The sequence below is a fragment of the Xenopus tropicalis genome, chromosome 2 (assembly GCF_000004195.4).
Source record: "Xenopus tropicalis strain Nigerian chromosome 2, UCB_Xtro_10.0, whole genome shotgun sequence".
NCBI classification, from domain to species: Eukaryota; Metazoa; Chordata; class Amphibia; order Anura; family Pipidae; genus Xenopus; species Xenopus tropicalis.
Window position 1 is genome coordinate 106,030,156 of NC_030678.2, and position 23,104 is coordinate 106,053,259.

Genomic DNA, 23,104 nt, shown 5'->3' on the forward strand with positions numbered 1-23,104 from the left:
ACTCATAGGTCAGGTGATTAGAATAAATTGGCAATCATTTTTGAGTGATAATCATGTAAGCCTCAAATGTACCCCTACGGATGACTTCCATCTAAATGAATAATGGAAGGGGGTAGGGATTTTGAGCAACACATTCAGAATCACCTCATGTGCCATTAACATCTGAGGGTAAGGTACAAGCAGATTTAGTTAATTTCCTTAGAGAAGGAAGATCCTATATATATCAAGCCCTCAATATCATCTTGTGACTCTAAAGCATTTGACAACTGATGGCATACAGGCACAAATAATGTAATTTGCTATGGTTTTGTATTCTGGAAAAAATTATGCATTTGAAAATAAAAAATTGAATTCATACAAACAACTGTACTGGGAACAACTCCATGCCCCACCTCCGCCAACCCCCCGCATTAGGAAACTGTTGCCACCTAAATGACAGAATTAAAAAACAAATATGTAATTGTTTTACAAGGGATTTGTAACTGAAACAAAATGAAAGGTTAAATTGTGGATCTCACTCATAATTTTCTATAGGATCAGTGTAAAAATTATTGTATCTCTTGCAATTGTCTGTTAGAAGAACATTTTTCATCCTTTGCCAAAATAAGCCTTTTGCATTTGGATTTTTGGGCCATTCCATTATCGAGCTCTTGCATATTTTTCTTCTAAGTTTTAAATACTGGGAATTCTGTAACACAGGTTCTAGTAGAACAATTACAATCACATCCATGTTCTCATCCATGAGTTTTTGCAAGGCTAAATAAAATGCAATTTTGAATTTTCCACTTTTTACATATTTTTTTGTAAGGACAAATAATGTCTTTTTACTCTGATTAATGCTGTGTGCAAGATTATCAATGATGGCTTTTCCTGGTTCCCAATCTCTTTCCTCTAAGCAGAGATACATGTGTTTGTCTCCCTTGTCCTCCAAGTGCTGACATAGTTCATTGAAGATCCAGTCATTCACATTTGGGTCCTTGTTGTCATATGTTATAAATACATCATAGAGGCATTCTGATTTACAGACTTTGTGCAATCTCAGCTTAGCCACACATAAATGATAAACATACCAGAGATCCCAGGAAAACACATTTATCAAAATTGGTAAAACAGTTATACTCATTACCAAAAAGACTGAGAAAAAGTATAGTATCATTGCAGCGCCATCTAAATCACATGTATGTACATCAAAATATATGATACCACTTCCTTTCTTATTTTCAGGAGTGGCACAATTGACATCAGTAGCCAGTCGCGGAATTGTGACATTATTTGCATAGATCCAGCTTATAAAATCAGTAATTTCACATGTGCAAACAAATGGGTTTCCTTTCAGTCCCAACACTTTCAAATAGTTCTCAGAGCCAGACAATAAAACTGAACTGTTGATACTCTTTAAATGATTGAAACTTAAATCTAGTTCTGAGAGATTTCTGGCTTTATGCAGAAATGCAACAGGCAAACTTGAAATACTGTTGTAGCTAATTATAAGGCTGCTCAGTGAGTATGTGTGAATGGAAAGGTTTCCCATAATCATTGTTAACTTGTTGTGACTTAAGTCAAGATACTTCAGATTCTCATATGCTTGCAGTTCTTCCCATCCAAAATAAACCAGCTCATTACTGTTTAGATACAGTTCAGTAAGGCTTAAGGGCAAGTATCTCAGTTCTCCCTTGATTTTGCTAAGCCTGTTGTAAGAAATATCAAGGCATGTTAGGCTAGAAAGATTCATAAAAAGCTTGTGATAACGCTTGTCCTCATTTTTCCACAATACATCCAAGCGGTTTCCTGAAAATTGTAATTCTTTCAAACTGTGACTTGTTAGCCGGAAGTCAGTTAGTGTTGATATTTTGTTCCAACTTAAATTCAAAACTTTAAGGTGTTGAAGATTTTCAATAAATTTAAGAGAATGAATCACACCATCCACTATGAAATAATGGCTATTATAGCTCAAATCTAGCACTTCTAAAGAAGGCAATTCCTGAAATGCATTTATAGAATCAAAATCAAGTTTATTAAATGATAAATCTAAATATGTTAAGTTTTTCAAGTAGATAAATTCAGTTCCATTTAAATCTTGGCCAATGCCATTGGAAGACAAATTCAAACATGATACATCTGAAAATGAACGGAATTCTTTAGGATCAATAAAAAAGATACTGTTTAGGCTGAGATCTAACGTTTTACCACGTGAACTACACTGGGGTTTTACTACCTCACTGAAGGTCTTGGTCATTTGAAAATTAAATTGTGTTGGGAAACTGACACCTGGAGATGAAACCCTAGAATGTTTATCCTCATATCCTTCAACCAATTTCATTTTATTGTTTTTTTCTGAAAATGGTGTTATTCTGTTCTCAGACAAATAGATCAATTCTAATCCTGTAAATTGTTGAAAAATTTTAAAATCAACCTGCCTGATAAAGTTTGTTCCAAGATTTAATATCTTTAATTTAGAAAGATTCAAGAGGGGGGCTAAATTATTGGCAGCAATATGTTTAAAGACATATCCTTGTATATGCAGCTCCTTAAGGGATACTAACTTGGAAAAGTGATCTGATATGTTTATGTTATTTGTATAAGATCGCAAATCATAATTAAAAGACAAGTCAAGTACTTCTAAAAATGGCAAATTAAGTAAAAAGTCTGCAGATGCAATTTCGTTTACTAAGTAATTTCTTTCAAGATACAATTTTTTCAGCTGAGTTGTGTTTTGAAACCATGTGGGTGGTATTGTTTTTAGGGAAGTGCTGCTAAGATGAAGCTCAGTCAAATTTTTGAGATTTTGAAAAGCGAAATGATCTATGGTAATAGAAGTGTTCGGACATAGGTTTTTGCATGGATAATTTGCGTTAAAACACCGTGGGCAGTTGCCACTTAAGTAAAGAACTTCTAAATTGACAAGGTTATGAAAATCATTTCTATTAATAATCTGTATATTGTTATTACTTAAGTAAAGTTGCTTCAGAGATGCTGGTAGTTTAGAAGGAACATGGGTCAAGTTGTTAAATGATAGAGATAGTTCAGTTAATTCTGTAAGCCCTGAAAATGTACCTTCTTCTATGTCTAAAACTTGTCCACATTCATTGCCAAAGTAACAATTATTACTCAGGAAAAGGTTTTTCAGGTTTATGAGAGGGGATAGGATTTGTTTCTTAACTGAGAAAATATTATTGTAACTTAAACTTAAAAATGTTAAAGTACTAGGAATTCCTTGGGGAATTTTGCATAAATAATTGTGGTCAATAAATAATTTTTCGAGTTTTGTTAGGTAAGAAAAAGTTCCATTTTCTATTTCTAACCCTCGCTTACATATATCTGCATTGTCAAGTCTGGACTTTGGATAGTGATTCCAGTTTAAGTCTATTTTTGTAAGGTTATGCCAGCTGTGGAACGATTCATTGTTTATTGTCAGTATGAGGTTTTGAGACAGCAGAAGCTCCACAGAATCAGAAGAATATTTTATGGGATAAGGAACCATTTGTAACCAACGTGCACTGCAATCAAAACTGACTGAAGAGCCATTTTCTGCAATTTTGCAAGGAATGGTCCTGTTATTTGGATTGGTATCAGAACACTCAAGAGAATTGCAGGTGATCAGTACAACCAATACAAGAGTCTGAAGTGAGCCTGTCATTTTGGCCTGAGGAGAAAAAAACAATATGTTAGCAGTATAGTAATTACAGCTATGCAAACCAAATAAAAGCTTAATTTATGGTTGCCCATTTAGAATTCAGATGAAAATCTAAATTTAATTATAGATCCATTTTCTGTTAAAGAAACAGTAATGCAGTGTGTCGGCTGCACACCAGACCAGTGCAAGGTATATTATATAAACCCCTCAGACAGCATGTGTGAAAGAGGATTCCCAATATTGCTAAATAAAAACTCAGCCTTTATTAGTTGCTGCTAAAAATGTAATAGATTAATTTTTGCATGGTTAAAAACACAGCACAAACTGATGACTTGAGGATATGCTGCAAATATACCCCTGGGTTACAATAAGAATGTTCATATTTTCATGAATTATAGTGTTAATTTCCTTTTAAAAGGAGATGTTCAACGTCCAATAAAAGAACCTACATCTACAAAGTTTATTCCCAACCAGCTGCCAAAGTGAATTTTGAGTGTGAAATAAAGAATTTTTAAGTTTAAAGAGCACTGAATTCTTTGTTCATATCTCAGCTCCATTTCTCTTACTTTGAAAGTATAGGTGGAGCCAAAGGCTTCTGGTTAATCAAGTCACGTGTCTATGTGCTTGTGTCACTGCCCAACCCTTATTTAATCACTTCTATTCACTAAATGCAATACAAGCTTTTGGAAGGGGTAATAAGGGATAGGATCCTTGAATACATTGCAAATCACAATATTATGGGTTTGTGCCTGTATGGTTTTTTGTGCAACAGATCTTGCCAGACTAATTTAATTGCCTTTTCTGAGTAGGTAAGCAGGAACCTCAACTCTGGGATGGCAGTGGATGCTTGCTTGCTTGATAAAGGGGTCACTCTGCCCCTAAACGTTGCACCTCCGCAATAAAGTTTTTTAAAGGGCTTGTTCCCTTTTTTGCAGCTCTGAGTGCCATTTGCATTTGTTGCTAGTTTGGGTTTGGGAGGGTGCCGATCCCTCCAGCAGTGTGCACTGGGCGCTTAATTATTTTGGAGAGCCAAAGGGTGTGCGGAAAAGGTCTCTGTTCATTTTGAATATGCCCTGCAGTTTTGATCGCCATTGCTCAAATGAAATATTATTGAGTTAGAGAGGGTCCAGAAAATGACTGGTAAGCTGGTAAGAGGTATGGAAATTCTAGACTAGTTGGGGATGTTTTCACTGGAGAAGAGGCACTTATGGGGCGATGTGATAACTATGTATAAATATACTGTATAAGGGAATCATATAATAATCTCTCTAATGCTTTATTTACCAGTAGGTCCTTCCAGCAGAAATGAAGACACCCTTTCCAATTACAAGAAAGTAGGTTTTGTGTAAATATTCGGAAAGAAGTTGTGAAATTCTCTCCCTGAATCAGTCGTACTGGCTTGATACATTAGATAGCTTCAAGAAGAGGTTGGATGGCTTGGCAAGTGAGGAAATACAGGTTGAATGGATGGCAAGTGAGGAAATACAGGTTGAATGGATAGCAAGTGAGGAAATACAGGTTGAATGGATAGCAAGTGAGGGAATACAGGGTTATGAATGAATGTTCATAGTACAAGTTGACCCAGGGACTGGTCCGATAACCATCTTGGAGTCAGGAAGCAATTTTTCTCCTTCTGTGCCAAGTTGGAGAGGCTTTAGAAGGGGTTTTTGCCTTCCTCTGGATCAACTAGCAGTAAGGCAGGTTATATAGGCATAAAAGGTTGACTACTATTAATACATTATAAATTAGCTATCTGCTTGCACTTTTTTGTTATTTACAACATAGCGAAATATATGTAATATGAAATATATGTATACAGTATATATACAGGCTTATTTTAAAATCTCTAGTTCTGAAAGGCTGAATTTTCTGTACCCACAATGGTAGGGTTTAATTTTAATCTGGCTGATTAACAAGCTAAAATTAATTTATAAAATGTTAATAAGGATATCTCCACATTATCTGCTTTGCTTATGTCTCCAGAAAATGAAACCTTGTTAACCTTATCATGGACAGAACCATATGTTTGATTCATAACATTTACCTGCCAATATGGTGCAAGAAAAGTGATTACAGGACAAAGTAATGATAATATGTAAATATAGTAAATATATAGTTCATTATGCTCCCCCGCCAAATTGTTTTAAAATAATTGTATAATATGTTTTAGGACAGATATTTGTAAGTGACATACAGTAAAAAATAAATTCTTACCAGAATTTTTCCAGTTTGCTCAATAGTACAGTATGTTCAAGATGATTATTTCATATTCAGTAAAATAAAGGTGAGCCTTAATCCTCTTAGTGTGGTAAACTATTGCTCTATCCACCTGCACAGTATGTACAATATAAAGTAGTATCCGCACTTTGTAACTCATATAGGAAAATTTTAGTTGTCAGAAAAAGGAAGTTCGCTATAATAATCATAAATCAGGTATTTTATATCTCTCCTTTTACACTAATAACACCAGTCTCCTTTAGATTTTACAATGCAGTTGAAGTGATAGTGCCAGAGGATGTGGGAGTCACAGCATACAGGTACATATTCACACAATTCCACAGGGCTTTCTCCTTGTTAAAAGGATTAAATGCAATTTGAAGCCACCTATACGTGAAGTTCAGTGAAGGGCTCTATCTAACAGTGGTTTTGGGTTCGTCCACTTCAGCATAATACATAAAAAATAACAACTTCCACTGGAGAGCCAAGCAAGTTCTGTGTGTTTATTTAGAGATGTATAGCACTACATGTTTCAGACCTCTTGGGTCCTTCCTCTGGTCCTTCTCCTTGTTACATTTTCAAATACTCAGTATCCAGAGGACTTCAGTCTTACCATAGGTAGCTAAATTGGGCTGTCACACTTGTCTCCAGTCTCCAGGGGATCTCTTGTCCCCACCTGGTTCAGCAATTCGGCACTCCATATGGTGCCCCTTTGCTTTTCCACCAGGCCTTCTTCCACTGGCAGACTCTAGCCCAAAGCTCATCAAGCCCTACTTCTAGCCTACCCATATCCGCTTGGGTCCCTATTCTGTGGATGATCCACTGGAAAAGTATTTCCCTTTACCCTTCTCGATGGGGCAATAGGTGGCCCTTACTACCTATCCCTAACTCAGACACCTAGTGCCTGCTCAACTATCAGCTGCCCTGTTCTGACCTCTCCTTATCCTATATGCTGTCCCTTTTCCTTTCCAGCTGGTCTCTTCCTGTGCTCTCCTATAAAGACCTCCAGTTTTGGGTGTGGACCTCTTTTATAATGTTTTCAACACTCTGCTCTCCGGTGGCTGGTGGTGTGAACTACACTTAACAATTTTTAATAGTTTTAACACAACTTTATTGCCACCTAGTAGCCACTTAAAGAAAAATACATGCACATCACAACACATCACATATAATTAACCCTTTTCCACCCCTTACATTATTTTGGCCACAAAATGCCCAAGTGTGCTTTTTCTGGATGAAATCCAATATATATTCACACTGACAGGTGTATTGCAGTCCTTTGAATGTGCAGAGATATGAAGCTGGTGGGGGCCTATTCAATGTTTTTAATGCTGTTAGAAAAAATGCAATGTGTGTCATAAGCCTTTAACCTCTTGTATACTGTATACCGATGAAACAAAATCATAAGTATGATATCCTATACACCCAGATCAACTAGGGTTCCTTCCAGGATGCAAAATGAGGATTTTCTCCGGGTCATTGGCAATGATAGAAACTTTCCTCTCATTGGCTGGATTTTCAAGGCAAACTACAGCAGCAGGGCCTATAGGGGCAATAAATGTAAATCTTGCCATATACAACATTTCCATGATACTTGGCATTTCATAGTGTGCTTAAGGATTACCTTAAAATGATGCTTGGTGCTAATGTTTTTAATTGTAAATAAATAAAAGAATATAGGAAGGCTGGTATTTTTTTCCATAAAAGGTGGCAACCCTATGTACAAATTAAGTACAAACACCATTTAAATTGCCAAATGAACGGAGGATCTTCTCTTCTTCATACATAGAAGAATTCATATATTCATATAAGAATGCAACAGTGCCCTAAATTTGCCATCATCACTAAAGGAATTAAACCTAAGCACATATTATTTAGCACATAGCTAAATCCAATTCTGTATGTTCTCAATATGTATTTTACACCTGTTTTTGTGGTGGGGACACCAATGTCATACTCACTGGAAGCATGAGTATCAGAGAGGCTGAAACTCATCCCCATTTGTCATTATGAATTCACTTTCTTAGAAAGTGCTATAAGAAAAAGTAACCTGTATCTGACTAAAGCCTCATGCAAAGGGGCCTTGTTCCCTGACTTCACCAGAGGTAAGGTCACTCTAGGGCCAAACAGTGTTACTGGGCTTTGTTGATCCCAGGCTCAGTGGAACATCCACCTGGTTGAACAGATGCTTCATTGCTTTAGTCTATAAAATAATCACACTTACTATGGTTGATAAGCACTAATGTAATAGGTGTGGTTTGCTCTCATGTGCATAGTGATGTCATTAGTTATAATCAGTGATTAATGATGTAATTTCTGTCACATGACTCACTGATAAACGACCACCCCTTGCCAGACATTATATTAAACCGTGGCAGAAAATACTCATAAGCCTACTGTATGGGCCAATGATATAGATATGGAAATAAGATAAAATATACTGTACACATGGACTTTTACCCAGCAACTAGGGAATAAGCAACTTTAGGGATTAAAAGCCACAGGATGAAATAATCCTATGGTTTCCTACAGTATCAAAGTTGGGGTTGTTTTTTTCTGGAGAAAAGTACTTTAGTCATGTGACAGAAATTACATAATTAATCACTGATTATAACTAATTACATCACTAAGCACATGGGAGCAAACCGCATCTATTAATACGTTAGTGCTTATCAACCATAGTAAGTGTGATTATTTTATAGACTAAAGCAATGAAGCAAGTTTGCAGACAAAATTAATAAATGCTATGTGTGCTATAAGCATAACAGCTATTTAAATTCTACATCTTATTTAAATAAACTTCTTTTATTATCATTTTTTACTTTTACAAAATCAGTAACTAAAGGTATATTGATCAGTAGTGCCACTGGCACTTCTGCCACCTAAGGCAGCAGCCCCGCTACCGCCCCCCTCACCTATTCCGCACTTACCTCTCCAGTGTCAAAGCAGGCCCTGGGGGGGGCGCATCGCTAGTGCAGAGAGCTCTATTGTGCTATCTGCACTAGAAGAGATGAATTTCCATTTAAAAAAAAAAAAAAATTAACTTACAGTTACCTGAACTCTGACCAGTCTGACCTGTAACATTATTTCTTTGTAGCTCTGAGCAGATTTCTGTCTGAGAAAAAAAATCACAACATAACACTTTTTCATTCAAATGTATGAATGCTCTATACAGCCCAACAGCGTCTCCTATGGATATGCAAGTGATAATACAACAAGCAAAAGTTGGATTTTGCTTTAGGTTTATTATTGACATTATAGGGCCTCTTAACCAACATTTTCAAAAAATAATCTTTCCCATCTTGAAGTGCTTCCAGCAATGTCACTGAAACAAATGTTTTTTGTTCAATTAACTAATCTCTGTGACTATTTATTCTGGATCAAAGTTAAGTTTTCCAGATGCCAAATTATCCTGGCATAAAATATTGTTTGGTGACGATTTATGGTAATAATTTAAAAAAATCTGGGTGTTGTGTGCAATGTTGCCATAGGTTATTATAGTTTATGCCCCCAAAGAGAAGATGGAAAGTTCTAGACAAAAAGTACTTTGTAAAATTGCAGGAGAAGTTGCACTTTTGAGAAAAAACATTGTTAAAGGGGTTTTTCACCTTTAAGTTGACCTTAAGTTATAGAATGGCCAATTCTAAGCAACTTTTCAACTGGTCTTCATTTTTTTTAATAGTTTTTTAATTATTTGGCTTCTTCTTCTAACTCTGCATCTTTCAAACAGGTGTCACTGACCCCCATAGCCAAATAACTATTGCTCTGTGAAACTACATTTCAATTGTTATTGTTACTTTTTAGTACTTATTTTTGTGTTCAAGTCCTCCCCTATTCATATATCATTCTTCAAACCACTGCCTGGTTGCTAAGGTAAGGTTGGATCCTAGCAACTAAATAGCTGCTAAAACTCCAAATGGGACAGCTTCTGAACTAAAACTAAAATCATTAAAAAACCACAAATAATAAAACATGAGAAAACATGAAATTTTCTCAGAATAGCACACTCTACATTATATTAAAAGTGAACTCAAAGGTGAACAATCCCTTTATAACATATTTGCATCTATCCAGTTCCTCTGTAACTTACAGCAAGCACCAGTGTATCCCTTTAGCCTTCTTTGATGAATTATGTGAAAGGGCATGCCAGCACCACCAGCAGGAACTTGGCAGTAATTCCAAGGTTAGTAGAATGCATAAATAGCTGCAACTGACCACCATGTAAATTGAACATTAGTACAGGTATAGGACCCATTATCCAGAATGGTCGGGACCAAGGGTATTCCGGATAAGGGGTCTTTCCGTAATTTGGATCTCAATACCTTAAGTCTAATAAAAAATCAATAAAACATTAATTAAACCCAATAGGATTGTTTTGCATCCAATAAGGATTAATTATATCTTAGTTGGAATCAATTACAAGGTTCTGTTTTATTTCTACATAGAAAAAGGAAATCAGTTTTAAAATTCTGAATTATTTGATTAAAATGGAGTCTATGGGAGACGGGCATTCCGTAATTCGGAGCTTTCTGGATAACGGGTTTACGGATAAGGGGTCCGATACCTGTACTTTTATTAACTTAACGAAGTGACACCATTATAATCAAAATATAGAGGAAAACTGTACTGATGCAACATGTCCACGTTGCTGTAGACAGTGCCTAGAATTGTGCAGGCCTGAATTTGTGGAAAGGCCCGGGCCTAGAGTGGCTGAATTTTAGGGGTGGCATGCACTTGGGACGCGCGGGAGATTTAACAGCCCTTTAAATCTCTTGTGCATGCATGTGTACGCAAGCGTTTAACACCGGGGAGAGGACGGGTGAAAAATAGGGTTGCCTAGCCGATAAAACACCTGGCAAGGACGGGGGCGCTGTTACAAAATTACAGGCAAAGTAGCTGCCGGTAAATCTGTAATATCCTGAAGTTCAGCCCCTGGCCTGCCCCCTTAACCCTCAATCCATCCAGAATCTGCCCCAAACTTACCTTTCCTTCTTCTCCTTCCCCGATTATCCTAACATCCATAATGTCATATCCCCAACCCCTTTCTCACCGCCCCAACCCCTTCTGTGTCACAGCCTGCCCCTTTTGTTTCTGCCCCCCCCTTTTGGCTGGTAATTTATATGAAAAAGCTGGCAACCCTATATGAGCAGTGCAGCCCTAGGGGCTCCTGCAGATTAAACCTGGGCCTGGTATAATTCAGGGGAAATTGCTATATTGAACTACAAGCAAGTTTCTTTACCAATTAACATGCATAACCTCAAACAAATCAGCCTTGTGGAATGGGCTCCCAAATCATGTGCAAAACTGGAACATACTTCGAAAGACTTATAGCTGTGTAAAAATGTGGGGGGACTGACTCAGTATATTTAATTATTAACATTTTTTTAGAGATTCTTATCACATTTAAAAATATTTAGTTTTAGTGCCAGAAAAAAATATCAGACCAGATACATTTCACTGCAGGATTTGTTATTCAGTAAAATAAAAGACAGGTTAGTCAAGGGTCTAAATACTTTTGCAAGACACGCTACAATGGCTTCCAATCATGTGAACTACTGTACATTGTTAATGCCTGAGTTGCCCACACACCTGAAAGGAGAAGTAAGAAACATGTTTATTCTTGTGATAAGTCAGCACTGTAACTGGGAGCTGGTAAGTAGCTATTTGGAATTTTTGTTTTCACAGTATTCTCATGAACTGTTATGAATTACTAAGACTTAATTTATTAATTCATATTCAGTTATTGATGTGCTTTGGGGCTGATTTATTTAATACCATTAACTACTAACACAGGTATCAAATTTTATATATAATCTATTAACACTTCCCTGACAGTCTGGAAAGCTTTGATAAATCAGAAACCAGATTGAACTTCTAAAAATGGTTCTGTATTCCCCAGTTCCACCTCTGATAAATCTGCCCCTTTAATCAAAACTTTACAGTAAACTATTTATTGTAAGAAGGAACCCTTAAAGAAATAGGACACTGTTGCGTTAACTTTTATTTTGTCGAAGAATGTTCTATTCTATAGCACTGTTTTAATTGATCTTTTTTATAGTTTTCTAATTATTTACCTTTTTCCAGGTTTCAAATGGTGGTCAGTAATCCCAGATGTTATTGCTCTGTTAGGTTAAAATATTATTGTTACTTTTTATTACTTATCTTTACTTACTTATCTTTACTAAGTAGGCCCTATTCATATACCACTATATTATTCAAATCACTGCCTGGTTGCTAGGATAAATTGAACCCTAGCAACCAGATAGCTGCTGAACAAAAAGCTATAATAAATAATAATTAAAGACCCATAATAAATTATTAATGAAGATCAACTCCAAATAATCTCTGGATATTACTGTCTATATCACACTCAAGTTAATTTAAATGTGAACTACCCCTAATTCATTTATTGGTGAAGTGAATGCATTCAATCCATTAGCTATATGGAAACAGGAAACAACTTGCTAAGTTAGTTCACAGATGCCAAGATCATCCCCCATAAGTAATAAAAGGCACTAAGTTTGCAGAGCAGCAGTAACCCATAGAAACCATCAGATTTTTTTTTTAAACAGGTGACATGTAAATGCTACCTGCTGATTGGTTTGCTGGGCAAATTTAGTGTCTTTTACATAGCCCCTCATGTGAATTAGTTTTCTTAGAGTTAGGAAAAATATAGAAGAGAGTTAAACATAGCTGCAATTTTGGATGTTAATTAAACCAGCCATTGATATATTTGTGACCATACATGAGCTAAAGAGTAGCCATTCTGTGTGAATTTATATACAGTATAAATAGAAGCTATATTATTTATTAGATATTGTTGTTGCAATTGGTACCAAAGACAGGCTGCATAAATGGTTTAAAACTTCACAAAACTTTATTGCATCCATGAGGAGTGCTTGATAAAAACGCCACATTTTTAACTGAGCAAGACCTGAAATTCATCTGTGCTAGCATGTTCCAGTAGAAGCAAAAAACACTCCAAGATATTGTATATTATCAAGAAGGTACTCATAACTATGAGGAGAGAGGTGGTCTCAGTGATGTTCTGAAATCATGCAAGAGAGTTTCCTCTTTTGTTAAGTATAATTGCATGTTTTAATTGGTAGCAGAATATTTTTATTTTTTAGTTGAGTGATGGGTTAAAGATATATTTATCGTATATACTCGAGTATAAGCCGATCCGAACGTAAGCCGAGGTACCTAATTTTACCTAAGAAAACTGGAAAAACGTATTGACTCGAGCATGACTCGAGCACGCGGGGGGGGGGGGGGTTGCACAATGAATGCGGATAAGTAACCCTCGAGTATAAGCCGAGGGTTCCTTTTTAAGCACATTTTGGGTGCTGGAAAACTCGGCTTATACTCGAGTATATACGATATATATCGTAAATTAGTAAAAGTAATTCTAAATACTGTAAAGAAAAGTGACCAGTGAACTAAGAAATAAATAATCCTTATTGGATGGATGCAAAACAATCCTATGGGGTTTAATTAATGTTTTATTGATTTTTTTTTAGTTGGTATGGAGATCCAAATTACAGAAAGATCCCTTATCAGGAAAACTCTTGGTCCCGAGCATTCTGGATAGCGGGTCCTATACCTTTATACGAATATATTCTATTATTATTTAATATATAAAAAGCAGACCTCCATAAACTTTTCTGTTATGATTACCCTGCACTCCAAAGTTATTGCTCATGGTCCATAAAACTTTATGCATGACTTCATGCACCACATACATATTCTACATATTCCAGATGCTAATATTAGTTACAGCTAAGACACTTGTATTCAGGGTAGGACTGGGGGGTGCTGCTGCCCCAGGGACCCTGCAGGTGCCCCGCTGGCCTCGCACCACCTAACCACCCCCCACAGGGTCCCCCACCTGATGTCCTCCTCGTATAAGTTGAACGCGTCAGGGGAGGAACTGTTGGCTGGGGGAGCACCGGCAAGGGTCGGGTCTGGGCCACCGGGCCCCACTGGGTTTTTTCCAGGTGTCCGGTAGCCCAGTTCGACCCTGCTTGTATTTTCATGGATATACTGTAGGATATACTGTATGACCATTTATGACACTACACATATGCCCCCATTATTCTATTGCAAAGCCTAGTTACACTTGGCTCTCCCTTAAAACCATGTGATTCAGGACTGCCAAAAAAATTTCAAAAAATTAAAAAAAAAAACGTTATTAATGGCTGATAGTAATGTTAGCAATAATAATTATTCTATTATTTAAGAGACAAATTACAGTTCTCATTATTCATAAAATATTAGAAGTAATACTGAAGTAACATTGAATTGCATATCACAAAATTCATTGGCTAAGTTACTTACTTTACATTTTAGTTTTACAGTAGAGCATACAGTAGAGGTAGAGCATACATGATCCCATATAATGAATCAATTTCTGTAGCAGAGCTAGTAACATTCTATTCTTTATGTGTCCACATCTTTTTAAAAATAAAAAATAACGATTTTTAGTCAAATACAGTTTTACCATTTTTATTGAAATGTATATACATGTATAGTATAGGTTCATTAAACGTATCTGCATTTTGCAAATATATTTTTAAGATGTTTTCGCTATATACATTTTTACAGAATATCAGTGTAACTATATCACTAACTATTTTTTTTTTTCAAATAATTAAAGTGGAAATTCAATCAGAAATGTATAATGAACCCAAAGGGATTCCTTCCACTGAGACATATGTTTTTGAACCTGCTGCCACATTTGAGCCCTTAATGTCAAGTGAATTGGACAAATAATTGTTAATAAATAATGTAAGTTAATTCTGCTCAGCTTTTTAGCTGCAAAACAGGGTTTGGTTTGCAGAAACAAATTTATATATTTAAAAATGGAAAAGTAAAATGGCATAAACAATACTGGTGCATTGTGGACCACACCTCTAATTTGCAATAGTATCAGTGTAAAAATTATTGTATCTATTGCAGTTATCTGTTAGCAGAACATTTTTCATCCTTTGCCAAAAAAAACTTTTTGTATTTGGATTTTTGGGCCATTCCATAATCGAGCTTTTGCAGATTTTTCTTCTAAGTCTTAAATACTGGGAATTCTGTAACACAGGTTCTAGTAGAACAATTACAATCACATCCATGTTCTCATCCATGAGTTTTTGCAAGGCTAAATAAAATGCAGTTTTGAATTTTCCACTTTTGACATATTTTTTTGTAAGGACAAATAATGTCTTATTACTCTGATTAATGCTGTGTGCAAGATTATCAATGATGGCTTTTCCTGGTTCCCAGTCTCTTTCCTCTAAGCAGAGATACATGTGTTTGTCTCCTTTGTCTTCCAAGTGCTGACATAGTTCATTGAAAATCCAGTCACTCACATTTGGGTCCTTGTTGTCATATGTTATAAATACATCATAGAGACATTTTGACTTACAGACTTTGTGCCATCTCAGCTTAGCCACACATAAATGATAAACATACCAGAGATCCCAGGAAAACACATTTATCAAAATTGGTAAAACAGTTATACTCATTACCAAAAAGACTGAGAAAAAGTATAGTATCATTGCAGCACCATCTAAATCACATGTATGTACATCGAAAAATATGATACCACTTCCTTTCTTGTTTTCAGGAGCGGCACAATTGACATCAGTAGCCAGTCGCGGAATTGTGACATTATTTGCATAGATCCAGCTTATAAAATCAGTAATTTCACATGTGCAAACAAATGGGTTTCCTTTCAGTCCCAACACTGTCAAATAGTTCTCAGAACCAGACAAGAAAACTGAACTGTTGATACTTTTTAAATGATTGAAACTTAAATCTAGTTCTGAGAGATTTCTGGATTTATGCAGAAATGCAACAGGCAAACTTGAAATACTGTTGTAGCTAATTATAAGGCTGCTCAGTGAGTATGTGTGAATGGAAAGGTTTCCCATAATCATTGTTAACTTGTTGTGACTTAAGTCAAGATGCTTCAGATTCTTATATGCCTTTAGTGCTTTCCATCCAAAATAATCCAACTTATTATTGTTTAGATACAGTTCAGTAAGGCTTAAGGGCAAGTTACTCAGTTCTACCTCAGTCATTTTGTTAAGCCTGTTGTAAGAAATATCAAGACATGTTAAGTTATACAAATTCTTAAAAAGCTCTTGATAACGTTTGTCTTCATTTTTCCACAATACATCCAAGCGATTTCCTGAAAATTGTAATTCTTTCAAACTATGACTTGTTAGCCGGAAGTCAGTTAGTGTTGATATTTTGTTCCAACTTAAATTTAAAACTTTAAGGTACTGAAGATTTTCAATGAATTTCAGACGATGAGTCACACCATCGACTATGAAATAATGGCTATTATAGCTCAAATCTAGCACTTCTAAAGAAGGTAATTCCTGAAATGCATTTATAGAATCAAAATCAAGCTTATTAAATGATAAATCTAAATATGTTAAGTTTTTCAAGTAGATAAATTCGGTTCCATTTAAATCTTGGCCTATGCTATTAAAAGACAAATTTAAACATGATACATCTGAAAATGAACGGAATTCTTCAGGATCAATAAAAAAGATACTGTTTAGGCTGAGATCTAATGTTTTACCACGTGAACTACACTGGGGTTTTACTAAATGACTGAAGATTTTGGTCATTTGAAAATTAGATTGTGTTGGGAAAGTGACACCTGGAGATGAAATCCTATAACTTTGGTCCTTACATACGCCAAACAATTGTTTGTTTGTTTCTGAAAATGGTGTTATTCTGTTTTCAGACAAATAGATCAATTTTAGTCCTGAAATATTTTGGAAAACTTCAAAATCAACCTGCTTTATAAAATTTATTCCAAGATTTATGGTTGCTAATTTAGGGAGATTTATAAGAGGAGATAAATTTTTGGCAGCAATATGTTTAAAGACATATCCTTGTATATGCAGCTCCTGAAGGGATATTAGTTTAGAGAAGTGATTTGAAATGTTTATGTTATTTGCATAAGATCGCAAATCATAATTAAAAGACAAGTCAAGTACTTCTAAAAATGGCAAATTAAGTAAAAAGTCTGCAGATGCAATTTCATTTACTAAGTAATTTAACTGAAGATTCAAGATTTTCAGCTGAGTTGTGTTTTGAAACCATATTGGTGGTATTGTTCTTAGGGAAGTGCTACCAAGATGGAGCTCTGTCAAGTTTTTAAGATTCTGAAAAGCAAGAGGATCTATAGTAATAGAAATTTGCTTACATAGGTTTTTGCATGGATAATTTGCGTTAAAACACCGTGGGCAGTTGCCATTTAAGAAAAGAACTTCTAAATTGATAAGGTTCTGAAGATCATCGCTATGAATAATTTGTATATTGTTATTACTTAGGTAAAGTTCTTTCAAGGATGCTGGTAGTTTAGCAGGAACACGGGTCATGTTGTTAAATGATAGATCTAGTACAGTTAATTCTGTAAGACCTGCAAATGTACCTTCTTCTATGTCTACAACATGGTCACATTCATTGCCAAAGTAACAATTATGATTTAGGAAAAGTTTTTTCAGGTTTATGAGAGGGGATAGGATTTGTTTCTTAACTGAGAAAATATTATTGTAACTTAAACTTAAAGTTTGTACAGTACTTGGAATCCCTTGGGGTATTTTGCATAAAAAATTGTGGTCAATAAATAATTCTTCAAGTTTTGTTAAGTAAGAAAAAGTTTCATTTCCTATTTCTAACCCTCGTTTGCATAAATCTGTGTTGTTCAGTCTGGACTTTGGATAGTGATTCCAGTTTAAGTCTATTTTTGTAAGGTTATGCCAGCTGTAGAAAGATTCATTGTTTATTGTCAGTATGAGGTTTTGAGACAGCAAAAGCTCCGCAGAATCAGAATTATATGTTATGGGATGAGGTACCATTTTTAACCGACGGGCACTGCAGTCAAAGCTGACAAAAAAGCTATTTTCTGTAATTCTGCAAGGAATGGTCCTGTTATTTGGTGTCATATCAGAATATGCAAGAGAATTGCAGGTGGTCACTACAACCAACAGAGCAGTCTGTAGTAAGGGTGGCATTCTGGCCTGGGGAGAAAACAAATATTATATTAGCAGAATAGTAAATACAGCAATACAAGGCAAATGAGAGTCCACTTTATGATTAAATATGCCCATTCCTTTAATATGCTATTTGAAAAAATTGATTCAATCCAAAATCTAAATGCAATCCAATAGGTTCTAATATTTGTAAGTGTCCAAGTTGCCAACTACTCTGCGTACCTCAGATCCAGCTTATGTACCATAAACAACACCATTGCTGTTAATAATTATTATGTGGTGTATTGGGACATCTTTATTGTTTGATAAATGTGTTGGTGTTGAGGTTGGTAAGAAAAAACTTTCTTTTAAGGCATTTAAGTAACATTTATCAGGTACAAGGAGGCCAATAAAGCAAACCAGATAAGGTAAAATAGAAAGGGTATTGCAGTGAGGAGGAAAATTAATCCAAAATTATTTTTTAAGCAGAGACTCTGAACTGGGGGTTTTTTTTTTGTCTGTCTACACAACTAAGAACCAAATTCTTTTTAATAGAACAAATTATAATAATATTCCTATTGATGCATGGGTGACACTTGAGGAAATTCAAAAGAGACTGGAATATGTAAAGGTAAACAAAATTTTAGGATCAGATGGTATTCTTTTCAGGGTTAGGGATGTAGCGAACCTCAAAAAAAAAAGTTCGCGAACGCGTTCGCGAACTTACGCCAAAAAGCGTGAATATTCACGAACTTTGCGAACCCCATAGACTTCAATGGCAAGGCGAACTTTAAAACCTAGGAAAGTCATTTCTGGCCAGAAAACTAATTTTAAAGTTGTTTAAAGGGTGCCATGACCTGGACAGTGGCATGCAGGAGGGGGATCAAGAGCAAAAATTTCTCTGAAAAATACTTTGTTGACACAGCGTTGCGTAAAAAATCGCAAAGGCAGCTGGCAGACCTAGCGGAAATACACGGCGTTTTTTGCTATTTCGTGCTATTACCACCATGGAAACTGGATTTGCTGAAAAACGCCATGTGTGGCTTGCGCGGCGTTTTTAGGCCGAGAAAAAGCGTAGCGGAAAAACGCCACGCGAACCCAAATTGCGAACATACGCGAAAAGTTTGCGAACTTGCGCGTTCGCGAACACCCAATGTTCGCGCGAATTAGTTTGCCGGCGAACAGTTCGCTACATCTCTATTCAGGGTACTAAACAAGCTTAGTTCTTTGATTGCCAAACCGCTTTGCTCAAGTTTTTAGGATTCCTTGAGGTCTGGTATGGTGCCGAGAGATTGGAAATTTGCTAACATAGTGCCACTATTCAAAAAGGAATCCCATTCTCAGCATGAAAACTATAGGCCTGTTATGACTATGAAGATTTTCATTCATCCAGGGCATGGTATATCTAATATAAATAAATCTAAAGCAACTGGACTTGTTAAGTAATCATTGAAGACGTTTCACTACTCATCCGAGCAGCTTCTTCAGTTCAACTGACTGGTATGGGAAATCCTCAGCATATATACTCTTCCACTAATCCAATCACAATGGCACTTTGTAACTCTTCAGAGTTAATAAGTCCAGTTGCTTTAGATTTATTTATATTAGATATAGGCTTGTTAGTTTGACATTTAGGGCTCTGGCACACGGGGAGATTAGTCGCCCGCGACAAATTTGCCGAGAATTTTCCAAAATCGCCTGCGCAGCGTGTGCCATCCCGGTGGGATGGTAGTTCAGGGAGATTAGTCGCCCGTGACAAGGGAGATTTGTCGCAGGCGACTAATCTCCCCGTGTACCAGAGCCCTTAGGGCAGAAAAAGCTACTTGAATACATTTAAAATAACAGAAGAAGGAACCTAGACTCTGGGATGTCAGTGGATGTGATCTACTTAGCCTTTGCTGAAGCATTTGATACGGCACCACAGAGAAGGTTACTGTTTAAATTAAGGAATTTTGGCCTGGAACATAGTATTTGTACTTAGTTAGAGAACTGGCTGACGGATAGATTAGAAAGAGTTGTGATAAATGGACTATTGTTTACTTGAACCAGTATTGCGAGTGGAGTACTGCAGGGATCTGTCTTGGGCCCTTTGATATTATATATATATATTATACTAAAATACACTTCAAGTATGCTTGCTAAATTAAACACACTTAAATGAAACACAGTAGTCTAACAACCAAAATAATAATGCTCCACACCACACGTTATGAACACTCTATTAAACCTTTAACTCTAGAGGATTACACAGCCTAAGTATATCTTTTGGGATCACACTGAGCTATCTTACCCAAATATGTTTTATTGTTTAGCTACAGTATATATATATATATATTGATGAAAGTTATCAGTATATGTCTTAATGGTGGTATCTATCATTATTATTCATTCCCTGCTTAAAACCGATTATGTAAATCCATGCACAAAAAAGTGCTTAAATACTCACAACAGCCTACAATGGTCAGATGCACAGTATTTTTCTTTATACTTAAGGTTTAGAGTTTAGTCATCTTCGATCTAAAACTAACATTCAGACTGAAATTGTAGGATAAAACCCTTAGCATTATCTGCATTACATTATCAGCATTTTCTAATCTGCCCCGATCGACTAAACGACCAATCACCATCTACTATGTTTTGTACGATTATATCGGTGTGTGTATGGGCAGCTTTATGTTGCATTCTAGAACAAACTCTAGATGGTTTAGAAAGGATGAATTTGATGCATGCTATAAATGGACAGGGTTCAGTATTTTCAAGCTGCTTAATTAGTTTAAATTTTTTATTAAAATATTCATTAGGATATTTTCACATGATCTGCTCTGCCCATATCTCCAGAATAATGAGCTTTTGTATTCCTGTTAGACATGACCATCTCTTTGATTCATAATATCAAAAAGGAAGTCACTAACCTGCCAACATGGCACACAAAAATTGATTACAGAAATAAAAATGTATAAAATATATATAAAGTATATAATTATTTAATCTATTGTTGTATTTTTTTATGACAGATATTTATATGTGAAATACAATAAAGAATTAAAACTTACCAGAATTTTCCAGTTTGATCAGAAGTATGCTCAAGATTATTATTTTATATTATGAGCAGAGATTCAGTAGAAAAATGTGAGCTTTACACTTCTGGGAGTGACCTGAACAATGTCTGCAATATAAATAGTATTAGTTACAGTTTGTAACTCAGATATGAAAATTTTAGTTGGCAGAAAAGGGAAGTTCACAACAATAACTGCCATGAATCAGGTATATGTTTATTACCAACAATCACTCCATGGTACAATAAAGAAAAATTAACTAAATGTTTAACTGTATTTTGCTTTACACCATGTATTTTATTTCTACTAAGTAAATCCTTTATAACCTACAAGGACAAAGTGATTAAACAGTTCTGAAACTATGCAGTATTATCAATGAACCTATAGGTTGATGCCACACTGGACTGATTCTTGGCCTGCAAATCAGCCCCTTCGATATAATCTGCATGTATCAGAAATTTGCCACGTGTGCCTGCACCAGGCCAATGCAATGGTTCCGGGTGCCTGATATTAGCTTAAGGTCTGAATTTTGGCCAAAGATACCTTTGTATCTTAAAATGTATGTGGTAGACTGAAAGAATATTACTACTATTATCCAATATGACCACATGTGAATATTTAAAGTTTCCAAACCATAAAGGGACAGTATATAAGTACAGTATATCTATTTTTAGCATGAGGAAATTAAATAAAACTTATGCTGATCGTATATTGTGCCTATTATTTTCATTTCCTATGGAAAGATGTACTGTGAATAAGATCCCAGAATTTATTTATGGGTCCTTAATATATTTATGCATAATTATCATAGAACCTCATCTTTAGTGTCCCCACCTAGGTAGCTCTTCTTCATAACTGAGAACTTCTTTACATTTTATATGTTCAGTGGTTCTTTTTGAAATGTTATTTTAGTTGTGGCACTTTTGAGTACAGGAGACTACACCCACATATTCTAGAATGGGCCTTTTGTAAAAGGGAAGAATTTCTTACTCCTTTTTTGAGAATTTTGTCTTTGAGATCTATACAACATTTAATATAGGATAATATTTTGTTGACCCTGCTAATGTTGATTGTGATTGCTTGTTACAGCTAAACTTATTACCCAAATATACCTGCATAGAAAATGCAGGCAAATAAAAATGAATGTATTGCCATCCTACCCTTCATAGGCAGGTGTACAGACACACAGCAGATATCAGCATGAAAAAATTAAAGCATTTATTTTTGCACTGATAAGGAGAAGAGAGTTGTGTATGGGCTTTTCTCTGGCTAACAATTTCTCTGACTACATTCTAAATTAAACTGTAAACCTGGAACCAATGAAAAAATAAAAAATGTGAGACTACTCATGAAGTTGCTTAGATATAAAAGCTTAAACCTACAGAATACCAGAATTCACTGGACTTCCCTTTTAAAATTCATAAATGAAAGCAAATATGAATAGACAGAAAAAATTGATGTAAGTGCATATAAAATATGATCCAATTACAGTTATAGATCAACAAGCCTTTTTAGCAGTGCGAACAATGTATGTTAAAAGATCCACAGATCCTTAAAAATATTGAAGAGATACTAAAATGTTTGCGTGACCCAAAAAGATATAAAATGTCTGGTATGCAAAGAGATGTGTTTATATGGTGCAAGGTGGAAGAAAGAAGCTTACAAGTCATAAATGATAATGCTACAAATGTGGCTTGGGTACATTATTATATAATGCATTAATAGGAGGGCATGCTCTCTGTCTCTTCCCACTGTTTCTCAATATGTAACCATACCACCCTAAGGGCCTGATTCACTAAAGTGTATCGCACGCTTTTTTGCGGTAAAAAAGACGCGACAATTAGCGCGCGATTCACTACAGCATTACCGCATGCGATAAGTCGCATTTTCGCATGCGGTATTTCTCGCATACGTTCATTTCCGTGCTGAAAAGAATATGATCACATGATTCACTATAACTTTTGCGCGCTAAATATCGCATTCGGCTATGCGAAAATTAACACCTACTACAGGCAGGCGAAAAATTATACAAAAGTACAGTAAATGATTTTTTGCAATAAAATATGGACTTACAGTGTTATTTATTCAAGTATGTGTTTCCCCTAGAGTGACGCAGCCGCCAGTTTGCAGGGAAATGGTAATTTTTAATACAGTAATTTTCTGCAAGTATTGGCGTGTATGGCTAACATGGCGTGCGTTCATTTGCGCGAATA

At 35.6% G+C, this 23,104-nt stretch overlaps 2 protein-coding genes across 2 annotated transcripts; both read right to left on the bottom strand.

Annotated features, from left to right (window-relative positions):
• Positions 1-514: 514 nt before the first annotated feature.
• Positions 515-10,873, bottom strand: LOC100495962 (toll-like receptor 8). Its single transcript, XM_004912345.2, has 2 exons — positions 10,835-10,873; positions 515-3,643 (listed from the first exon to the last, which is right to left on the bottom strand). The coding sequence occupies exons 1-2, from the start codon at positions 10,871-10,873 to the stop codon at positions 515-517; spliced, it is 3,168 nt and encodes a 1,055-aa protein (XP_004912402.2).
• A 3,797-nt stretch (positions 10,874-14,670) lies between these two features.
• Positions 14,671-17,886, bottom strand: tlr8 (toll like receptor 8). Its single transcript, XM_002933813.2, has one exon. The coding sequence runs from the start codon at positions 17,875-17,877 to the stop codon at positions 14,764-14,766; it is 3,114 nt and encodes a 1,037-aa protein (XP_002933859.2). The 5' UTR covers positions 17,878-17,886; the 3' UTR covers positions 14,671-14,763.
• Between the last annotated feature and the right edge of the window lie 5,218 nt (positions 17,887-23,104).